Consider the following 10,734-nt stretch of genomic DNA (forward strand, 5'->3'; position numbering starts at 1 on the left):
CTCGTCGACGCGGCGCTGGACGTCGCGTTCGGCCGCGCGGACGCCCCCGCGGCGGCCGTCGCCGCGCCGAAGCCCGACGTCGACGCGCCGAAGCCCGGGGTCGTCGTCGACGCGCCCGCGGCCGTCGAGGCGCCGCCGGCGGCGCCCCTGCCCGCGGCCTTCGACTTCTCCGCGACGGCCTTCGAGGCCTACGCGCCGCGGCCGCCGAAGCCGCCCGCGGCGCCCGCGGACCGCGTCGGCGTCCTCGCGGCCGCGCGCGCGCTCCGGGCCCAGGACCCGGCCAAGCCCTTCTCCCCGGCGACGGCCGCGGCCCTCGAGTCCGCCGCCGCGGGCGCCTGGGCGGGCCTCGACGGCCTCGAGGTCGCGGGCGCGGTCTTCCGCTGCGCGCCGGCCGCGCTCGCGCGCGGCGCGCCCGGCGACGCGGACCTCGCGCTCCGCGCGTCCCTCGCCGTCCTCGGCGCGGCGCCCGCCGACGCCGTCGGGCGCGACGTCCTACGGGAGGCGCTCGGCGCCGCGGTGCGGGGCGCCGCGCGCCTCGAGGACTCGCTGCCGCACGTCGTAGAACCCGACGCGCCGCGGAAGCTCCGGCACCAGCTCGACGCGCTCGCCGCGGCGGCGGCGCTCCACGCGCGGCGCGCCGACGCCGTCGCCGCCATCCTCGACGCGTTCCGCGACGACGCGCTCGACCGCCTCGGCGCGGGCCACCTCGCGAAGCTCCTCACGGTCGCGCTCCGCGACGACGACGCCTTCGTCGCGGCGCTGCGCCGCGGCGAGGCCGAGCCCTGCCTCTGCGCGGCGTCCGCCGTGCTCGACGCGGTGCCCGCGGACGCGCCCAAACTGAGCCTCGACGCGGCCAAGACCGTCGTCGTCGCCGCGCTCGACGCGCTCGGGCCGGAGACGCTCGCGGCCCTCGCGCCCCGCGACGACGGGCCCCTCGTCGCCCTCGTCCGCCTCCTCGGCGGCGGCGACGGCGGCGCGCCGCCGCCGCCGCCCGTGTCGCCGGACGGCGGCCGCGACCTCGCCGCGCTCCGGCTCCGCTGCGCGTCCGCCGCGCGCGCCGGCGCCGCGGCGCCGGCGGCCGGCGGCGCCGAGAAGGACCGCATCGCCGCCCTCCGCCAGCGCCTCGACGCCCACCGGCGCGTCTCCTCCTAAGCGGGGGTCTAAGGTCGCGTGCAACGCCCGGACGAGCGCCCCCTTCAATAACTGGGGGGCAGCTGCCCCACCTACTTCAACTTCTTCCGTCCGAGGCCTACAGGCCGTGTGTGCTCTTGGGCATGCGGCTCCTCCGACGCTAAATCACCAATAATAATAATAACTAGTCCAACGCCGCGGCAGCATCATCGATGTTGCACCTTCGACTCCCGTCGTGATGGGAGCCCGACGCGGGTAACCGAAAATAAACCATGGAGCCCCACGACCTCGGCGCCTACGAGGACGGCGAGGACCACAGCTACCAGCCGTTGAGCTGGCGCACGGACCCGGCGACGTCCCTGAGCGACTGGGACGTCGTCGTGACCTGGGAGGCCGACGGCGGCGGCGAGGAGACGCGCACCTACCACGTCCACAAGCAGACGCTGGCCGTGGGCCCGCGGTCCGGGGCCTACTGGGCCAAGCTCTTCGCCCGCTGGGCCGACGGCACGGCGGCGAGCGAGATGCGGTTGGACGCGGCGGCGGCCGCGTGCGTCCCAGCCCTGCTCGACTACCAGTACGACCCGCGGGGCGCGCTCGACGTCTCCACGGCGACGGCCATGCCGCTCCTGCACCTCGCGAGCTACCTCGGCATGCGGAGCCTCTACGACGCCCTCGTCGCCTTCGTGCAGCGCGACCTGCGGCCCGAGACGGCCGCGGCGTACGTCGCGGCGGCGGACCGCCGTGTGGAATTCAAATATTCAACCCGACTTCAATGTGCGCATATGCGACAGTTTCGCCGCAAGCTCTTCGGCTGTACTTCGAGAACTCGACGAGAGCAATCGATCCATCCAAAAATCAGCCGAATCGACTTCGATTTGATCGAGCTAGAGAATTTCAAAGTTTGGTCAGGACCACCAAACCAGTGGTTGAATTCCACACAGGCGGACCGCTTCGGCCTCGACCGGTGCCGCGCGGCGGCGGTCAAGGTCTGCGCTTCGCACATGGAGCACGCGCCGAGCCTCGAGGAGCTCGCGCCGGACCTCTTCCTCCTCGTGGCCTGCTCCGAGGATCGGTGCTGCACGGGCGCGGCCTTTAGCCGCCGCGTCGCGTCGTACTACCGGACGCGCGCGTCGGACCTCGAGGACCCGGGCGACTTCCTGCGGGCCATCGGCGCGCGGTGGCCCGGCGACGCCGTCGACCCGGGCGAGGCGCTCTTCCTCCTCGGCCACGCGCTCGACCACGGCGAGGCCGACCTCGCGGAGCGGTGCGTCGCGGCGATGTCGCGGTCCTGGGAGCGCACGCTCTTCGAGGCCGATCCCTGCCCGGACGGCGTGGACCCGGAGATCCTCCGGGGCGTGCCGGGCTTCCCCGACGGGGCCGCGGCGGCGGCGGCGCCGCCGCCGCCGCGCCGCCGGCTCCTGCCCGCGGCGGCGGCCGCGCTGCCGCCGGCCGTCGAGCTCGACGTGCTCCGGCGGGCCCTGGGCCAGGCGCGCGACGACGTCGCGGACGCGCGGCGCGACGCGTCGCTCCTCGTCGACGAGCTCCGCGCCGCGAAGAGCGAGACGCGGGCGCTCCACAACTTCGTGCGCGTGCCCCTGAGCTGCCACCCGTCCAAGTTCGGCGGCGGCCTCGACCGGCCGCCGACGGCCATGCCGCCGCACGACGCCGAGCCGGAGAACGGCTACGTCGTCACGGAGCACAGCTGGGACCTCGCGCACTGGGTCACCAAGTACTGGCCCGTCTACATCTACAAGGAGCGCCCGGCCACCACGGCGCCGCCGTCGCCGTCGAGCCCGCGCATCGACGACGACGAGCTCCAGGCGGAGCGCGAGCGCGAGGCCGAGGCGTCCATGGCCCGCCTCCTCGAGGAGGCCATGGTCGACGCGGCGCCCCTCGAGCTCCCGCCGCGCTAATCTATCTTGTGCTTCGTCGATGGTCCCAGCGCGGCCGGACCGACGTCCCCTCGCCCGCCTGAATCATAAGCACCATCTCGAGGCTATCTCGTCAACTGTATCTACTTATTAAAAACCGGATCGTTGATCGCAAGCCCTTGTTGAGTAAAGGTAAAAGTCGTCGAATCCAGCTCTGTGATTGGCTCAGACGACTTTTACCGCCGAGCTGTTGGGAGACGATGGGCAGCCCGAAGCGGCCTGTCTGAGGCCCATGTCGGTCGTTTGGACGAGCCGATGGCATTTTTTGCCCACCCCAAATCATGATGAAGCCGGCGGTGGCGGCCCTCGACCCCTACGCGGGGCGCGCGACCGCGGGCGCGCGAGCACATCGCGCGCGCAGCCCTGACTTTTACCCTAAATTCAACGATCCGGTTTTTAATGGGTATCATATGATCAAGGAAATCAGAATGAAATCTGACTGAAATCTCAGTTTGATGTCGCGATTTTTAGCCTATAGTGTCTGTTGGTGCGTTCTAATTGCGTCGTCGGTGCGTTCTAACACCACTCGAGTCGATTATGAACAGCGTTTTCCTCGCTCTCGCCCTCGGGCTGGCCGCCCCGGTCGCGGCCGAGTGCCCCAACGCCTGCAGCGGCCACGGCACCTGCGGCGCCTTCGACGAGTGCCACTGCTTCCCGAGCTGGCAGGAGGCCGACTGCAGCGGGCGCACGTGCCCCTTCGCGCTCGCCCACGTCGACTCCCCCAAGGGCGACCTCGACGGTTCGGCGGACGCCCTGAGCGGGCGCACGACGACCGTGATCGAGGGCAACACGGTCTACCCGTACGGCACGACGGAGCAGTACCCGCTCATGGTCGACACGTTCGGCCGCGAGCTCATCAACACCGCGCACGCGTACGCCGAGTGCGGCAACAAGGGCCTCTGCGACCGCAAGAGCGGCGAGTGCGAGTGCTTCCCCGGCTACGAGGGCGCGGGCTGCCAGCGCGCGTCGTGCGGCGACCCGACGTGCAGCGGCCACGGCACGTGCATGTCGGCCAAGGACCTGGCCAAGGCGGACCACGACAACCGCTACCGCCTCTGGGACAAGGACGTGTCCATGGGCTGCAAGTGCGAGCCGGGCTTCACGGGCCCGACCTGCAGCGCCAAGATGTGCAAGTACGGCGTGGACCCGCTCTACTACGACGACGAGATGATGTCGATCCGCGCGCCGACGGCGCGCGTCGTCATGTCCTTCGACAACTCCACGGCGACGACCGAGTCCGAGGACGGCGTCGGCGTGACCTTCGACACGAAGAAGTACATCGACGGCACGTACGCGATCAAGTTCTACGACGTCTTCGGCGAGGACTACCAGACGGCGCCCCTCGGCGCGTCCGCGGGCTGCGCCGAGGTCGTCGCGGCCCTCGAGGAGCTGCCGAACAGCGTCATCCCCGCCTACTCCGTGCGCTGCTTCGACTCGTTCGACTACATCGGCGACGAGGTCCGTTTCGACGGGGAGCACACCCAGAATAAGGGCAACACGGGCTTCGTCATCTACGACCTGCTCTTCGAGGAGAACCTGGGCGACCTCAAGCCCATCGAAATTAACGCATACCTCGACGGCACGCGCCCCACCCTCTACGTCAGCTCGAGCAACTCGTCGTCCAAGCAGGACTTCGACGTCGACATCGTCGTCTACCCCAACTACCACGGCATCTCCGGCGAGTTCGTCGACTACTTCCCGAACTATTGCGACGGCGTCACGATCACGGTCGGCGAGGCGGGCCTGGGCAACGCGGCCTTCGACGAGCCGTACTTTGGCGTCGTCAACGACGTGGACGCGGCGGAGATGAAGCTCATCAAGCGCTGCCTCGGCGACGCGGACGCAGTGTCGAAACCAAAAATTTTCGTGAGATAACCCGAGATCCGTTGAATCAAAAAGTTTGCACTTGAAGTGCAATGTTGAAGTTCAATTACCACGTTTCCCCGATTTTTTTGCCCCCCAAACGCCTCCAAATCGCCTTTTTTCGACATATAACGAGCTTATGTTGACATGATTTGATATAGGCGACCAATTTTGCCGAGGTTCGACGACCTCGCCCTTCCCTAGGCGTACTGGCGGCCCAGGATAGCTCCCTAGACGTACTCCGGCCGGCCGAGATAGTTAGTTACTTAATTCCTATGGGGCGCCCCAGCCCTATGTGTGGAATCGACACTGCGCGGACGGCGACCCGGACAACAACGTCGAGGTCTACAACTGGGACTACGGCACGCACAACACCACCTACCACCCGCACATCGTCAAGCTCGCACCGCACCCGTCGACGGGCCCGTTCCCCGGGGAGGACGTCTTCGACGCGGGCAAGTTCCATCTCATGTACTTCAAAACGACGAGCGGGGGCACGACGACCGTGACGCAGGGCAACACGACGACCGTGATCGAGGGCTCGACGGACGGGAAATTCTACATCTCGGGCCTCCCGGACCTCGGCAAGGAGAACCGCGACTACATCATCTTCGCCACCGACGGCATCGCCACGGTCATCGCGAACGGCACCGAGGTCCCCACCGTAGGCCGGGGCTACGATTGGTACAGGCCGAAGATGTCGGATGTCGCGCACAACCCCATCACCGCGTACTTCGAGAAGGGCGCCGACACGGTCTACACCTCCCAGGACGTGTCCTGCTACTCGGGCGCGACGTCGCGCGATCCGCGCGTCCGGGGTCCGGAAGACCTCCTCAACGCGTGCCTCGAGAAGGGCGACAAGGTCTTCCTCTTCAACAACCAGATCGCCACCTACAAGCAAGCCAAAGCCAGCGACTGGCACCCGGAGAGCGGCGGCAACATGTACGAGATCGTCAAGATCGGCACGAACCCGACGTCGTCGAAGACCGCCGAAGTCGAGGACCGCTTCTACTTCGTCGTCGACAAGGTCATCAAGTGGGACGGCTCCGCTACCCAGCCGCGCTCGGGAATAACCACCGCTTCCGCCGACGACGACGCCACCACCGCCTACGACGACTGGACGGACGACGCGCTCAGGGAGTCGCCGAATGAACAATCAATCGGCATGCAGATGATCGTCAAGTTCGAGCCTGCGAGCACCAGCAACTACGAGTACGTCCTGCAGTGCTCGGGCCGCGGCCTCTGCGACTCGTCCTCTGGCCTCTGCGAGTGCTTCACGGGCTACACGAACGACAACTGCGCCCAGCAGTCCGCGATCGCGGTCTAAGCCAACCTCCGAACAGCTCGAGCGCAAAACTCCCGTGACTCGCAGACGTCTTCGCGACCGATTCCCCAGCCTCGCACCACGCGACAAAGCCCCCACCGCCACAGGGAGAGTCTCCAGTGATTCTCGAGCCCCAAGCCCGGCGCCGCCGCACCCGGCCCCCCCTGCCGAGTCCGAGATTGCTCGCGCCGCGCTGGCTTCTTATACGCAGGGCTTGGTCCCCGGGGCGCGCGGGTCGCTCAGTAGCCGATGGACTCCTCGAGCGCGGGCCCGACGCCGCGCGCGTCGAAGGCCGCCGCGGGCACCTGGACGAGGGCCGCCCGCTTCTTGCTGTCGCGGCCGACGCCGCCGAAGGCGACGAGCGTGTCGCCGAGGAGCGAGATCGTGTGGCCCGCGCGCGCGCCGAAGGTGTGCCGCGCGGCCGTCGGCGCGGGGACCCACTCCCAGAGCTCCGTGTCGAGGACGCGCGCGTCCTCGAGGGCCGCGCCGTCGTCGCCGAGGCCGCCGTGGACGAGGACCGACTTGCCGTCCGGGAGCAGGCAGCACGCGGCCTTGCGGCGCCGCGAGAGCGCGTCGCCGACGACGAAGGGCTCGAACCACGACCACGACTCGCGCTCCGCGGAGAACTGGAGCACGCGGACCGTGCCGTTGGAGCGGCCCGACGCCGACGACGCGCCGGAGAAGACGACGGCCGCCGCGCCGTCGCGGATGGGCACGACGCAGCCGTGCGCGTGGCCCGGCGGCGGCGAGTCGCCCGGGCCCATCTTCAGCGCGCGGGCCCCGAAGGGCGCGCCGAGCGCGTCGAGCGCCGTCGCGTCGGCCGCCTTGCGGCCGCCGCGGTGGCCGCCGACGGCGACGACGGACCGCTCGTCGTGCTCCGCGAGCCGCACGAGGCCGTGGCCGCAGCGCGGGCCGGGCCGCGCGCCGAGGTCCGCCGCGGCCCACGTCGAGCTCCGGAAGTCGAAGACCTGCGCCGCGCCGCCCAGCGCCGCGCCGTCGCCGGCGGCGCCGCCGAAGACGACGACGCGGTCGCCGGCGGCCACGCGCGCCGCGTCGGCGCGGCCGGCGCGCCGTCCTCGCCGCACGTGTCCCGCGTCGTCCAGCCGTCGCGCACCGTGTAGGCGTGGACCTTGCCCGGCGCCTCGTCGCCCTCCGTCTCGCCGCCCAGGACGACGAGCGTCTCGCCGAGCACGACCGCCGCGTGGCCCCAGCGCGCCGCGGGCTCGCCGCGCCGGTCCGCGGCCGCGCCCGTGCGCCGCCGCGCCGCCGGCGGCTCCGCCCGCGGCGCGGGCGCGCGCGCCGCGCGCTTCGGCGCCGCCTGCTTCGCCCGCTTCGGCGCCGCCGCCTCGTCGTCGTCGGCGGCGGCCTTCGCGGCCCGCGCCTTCTTGGCCCGCTTCGGCGGCGCGGCGTCCTCCTCGTCGTCGTCGTCGGCGGCGGGCGCCGCCTTCTTGGCCCGCTTCGGCGGCGCGTCGTTCTCCTTGTCCCCGGCGACGCGGCGGCTCGACCGCGGCGGCGGCGCCGCGGCCGCGGCCGCCGCGCCGCGCTTGGGCCGCCGCGCCGCCATGGGCGGCGACTCCTCCTCCTCGTCGTCGTCCTCGTCGTCCTCCTCGGCGATGGGCGGGATGTCGCGCGCGGGCTCGTCGTCGTCCTCCGAAGCGATCGGCGGCACCGCGCGCCGCCGCGCGCGCGCCGCCGCGGCCGCGGCCTCCGCCTCCTCGTCCTCGTCGTCGTCGTCCTCGATGTCGTCGTCGAGCAGCGGCACGTCGTCGTCGTCGTCGTTGTCCGTCGGCTCGAGCTCGTCCTCCTCCGGGATCGACGCCGGCGTCGGCCGCGCGTCCACCGGTGTCGCGAGCGCCGCGAGCGCGCCCGCGCGCGTCTGCTTCCTCAGCGTGCCGTGCGGGCCCGTGTCCTCGCGGGACCGCGCCGTGCCGAAGAGCGCGTCGTCGTCGTCGTCGTCGTCGTCCATGCGGCCCACGAGGAACCGCAGGTGCGCCTTGGCCTCCGGCGTGAGGTGCTCGAGCAGCGCGTCGCAGAAGACCTCGTCCATGCCCCAGATCGACGCCCACTGCGTCGTGTTGTACGCGACGTGCGACACCCAGAAGGCCGCGCTGGGTGGAGCGCTCATCGTGCACCGATAAATTTGATTTTGCTTAACACCAGACTCGGACCGCTCGGCGCCGAGGCGGAAAGTGCGCGGGCCACCCCCGGCGTCGGGGCCTCCAGATGTTCCGCTATGGCGTGAACATGGCGGCGAAATTCAGAAGCCCGACCCCCGCGAGGTCGCCGGCGTGCGCGCCGTAACCGGCTTGCGGCTGGGCTCCGTCTGGCGCTCGCGGGCACGGCGCGAAGCGCGCGCGCGGCCCGTTCGGCGGCTTCAAGCCACTTCATCATCGACTCCTGGAAAACTCGAGGCTGCGAGGCGGGTGGCGTCGCACCAGCCAAAGCCCACACACAGCCCACCGCCGCGCCGCACCCGCACACGCGGCCGGTCGCGCCGCCGCCGAGGCATGGAGCCCCCGGCGAGCCGCCGGCCGGACCCGTCGCCGTGGACGCAGCAGAAGGTCCCGTCCTTTAACCCGCTGCTCACGCCGAAAAACATCATGGCGGCGCTCTTCGCCATGGGCGCCGTGTCCATCACCATCGGGTTGAGCATCCGGTCCGTGCAGGCGGACCAGATCTTCCAGCAGAAGGAGCAGTACGACGGCGACGGCACGCCGGACCGCAACGCGGCGTGCAAGATCAAGGAGGCGAACGCGGGCACCGAGTGCGAGATCTCGATCGCGATCAAGGACAAGATGGAGTCGCCCGTCTACGTCTACTACGAGCTCGAGAACTTCTACCAGAACCACCAGCGCTACCTCGCGTCCCTCGACAGCGACCAGCTCACCGGCGAGAACCTCAAGAAGGACGATTTGAGCACGTGCTCGCCGCTCAAGTCCAACGGCTCCAAGACGCTGAACCCCTGCGGCGTCATCGCGAACTCGCTCTTCAACGACGTCATTTCCCTCAGCGACGCCACGGAGCTCGCGCACGGCATCTCCATGCGCGAGAACCACCTCGCGTGGAAGTCGGACCTGAACGACAAGTTCAAGCAGCCCGACGGCTTCGAGTGGACGACGACGGACGCCGACGTGGCCGGGTGCTACAAGTCCGTCTGCCCCGCCGTCGTCTGCACGGAGAGCGGCCTCCCCGAGGGCTGCATGGGCTACGTCTGCGAGGGCGGCGACTTCGACAGCGGCCACTGCGACAAGGGCCAGAGCGTATTGTACTACTACCGCGACCACGACGAGTTCCAGTTCCTCTACGAGACCTTCCCGGACATCGTGAGCCCCATCGTCGGCGTCAAGAACGAGCACTTCGTCGTCTGGATGCGCCTCGCGGGCCTCGCGGAGTTCAAGAAGCTCTACGGCCGCATCACGGACACGCTCCACGACGGCTGGACGCTCACCTTCACCGTGACGAACAACTTCAACGTCAAGAGCTTCAACGGCAAGAAGTACCTCGTCGTCTCCACCGTGTCGCCCCTCGGCGCGAACGTCAAGGCCCTCTGGATGGCCTTCACGTACTTCGGCGTCGCCGCGTGCCTCTGCGCGCTCTTTTTCCTCGCCAAGGCCCACGTGAGCCCGAGGAAACTCGGCGACACGGCCTACCTGCGAGCAGGCTAGGGGCGGGGGCGGCGTAAGCGCGCTGGTACGAAGCGGCTTCGCGCTTGTCCGGCCGCCTGGGCCGGGGCTCCCGAGACTCGCCCGGACTCCTCGGCGTACCCTGTCGCCGCTCGCGGAGGCGGGCCACTCCGTCTCCGGCACGGCCCACCCGTCGGTCTTCACCGCCGGCGGCGCGACGACCATACCCACGCGCGCGTGAGTCTCTTAGGGGTCTCTCCGCGTCGTCTACGGGGGGGGAGGTGGATTCGCGCGAGGTCGGCGCGGGCTCCGCGCGCGGAGCCCAACGAGCCGCCGGGGCTCTGATCGATCGCATGCGCGGGCCAACGTGAGCCCCGGACTCTACGCGCGCGCGAGGGCCGCGTGTCGAGGCGTCGGTCGGCGCGCGCGGCGACACTTAGTTTTGGGCGCAAAAATATTAGCGCTGATAAACTTCAGCACTTCAAGCTCAGAATCACGCGCGCGCCGCGCCGCATCACCCCTTCTCACTTGAAACTTCCCTGCGGCCCTCCGGGCCACCCCCGAGCCACCCGGCGGCCAAAAACTGGGCGTCGGGGGACGCCGTAGATGTCGAGACTCGACAAAACGGTCGAGCCGGGCGCGAGAGCGGGTCGCGCGCCGCGCCGGCGCCCGGGGCCTCGCCCGGCACCCTCGGGGAGACGCGGGAGGCCCCGCCGATGGCCTCGACCGCCGTCACCGGGACCCCCTGGGCCCGGGCTCGCGGCGGTCCGTCGATACCCATCGGCGCGCCGCCGGGCGGGCCCCGCCTTCGCGCCGCGCCTTCGGCCGGCCTCGCCCCCCCCCGTCGTCGCGGGCGCCGGCG

At 70.4% G+C, this 10,734-nt stretch overlaps 4 protein-coding genes across 4 annotated transcripts in view; all 4 read left to right on the forward strand.

The window, feature by feature from the left end:
• Positions 1-1,152, forward strand: part of AURANDRAFT_61773 (hypothetical protein) — a gene marked incomplete at both ends in the record, with an annotated part of 3,492 nt that extends 2,340 nt beyond the window's left edge. The window contains one exon of the mRNA XM_009035492.1: positions 73-1,152. Coding sequence (XP_009033740.1) covers positions 73-1,152 — 1,080 coding nt within the window. The remainder of the gene's footprint in view (positions 1-72) is intronic.
• A 251-nt stretch (positions 1,153-1,403) lies between these two features.
• AURANDRAFT_61774 (hypothetical protein) lies at positions 1,404-3,044 on the forward strand (the record flags this gene model as incomplete). Its single annotated transcript, XM_009035493.1, has 2 exons — positions 1,404-1,874; positions 2,073-3,044. The coding sequence occupies 2 exons, from the start codon at positions 1,404-1,406 to the stop codon at positions 3,042-3,044; spliced, it is 1,443 nt and encodes a 480-aa protein (XP_009033741.1).
• A 555-nt stretch (positions 3,045-3,599) lies between these two features.
• Positions 3,600-4,172, forward strand: AURANDRAFT_21033 (hypothetical protein; the record flags this gene model as incomplete). The annotated part of the gene is made up of 1 exon (XM_009035494.1): positions 3,600-4,172. A coding segment is annotated over one exon (573 nt), but the record flags the coding sequence as incomplete, so codon positions are not given.
• A 4,510-nt stretch (positions 4,173-8,682) lies between these two features.
• Positions 8,683-9,941, forward strand: AURANDRAFT_36368 (hypothetical protein; the record flags this gene model as incomplete). The annotated part of the gene is made up of 2 exons (XM_009035495.1): positions 8,683-9,358; positions 9,578-9,941. The coding sequence occupies 2 exons, from the start codon at positions 8,757-8,759 to the stop codon at positions 9,912-9,914; spliced, it is 939 nt and encodes a 312-aa protein (XP_009033743.1).
• Between the last annotated feature and the right edge of the window lie 793 nt (positions 9,942-10,734).

The sequence above is a fragment of the Aureococcus anophagefferens genome (assembly GCF_000186865.1).
Source record: "Aureococcus anophagefferens unplaced genomic scaffold AURANscaffold_3, whole genome shotgun sequence".
NCBI classification, from domain to species: domain Eukaryota; class Pelagophyceae; order Pelagomonadales; family Pelagomonadaceae; genus Aureococcus; species Aureococcus anophagefferens.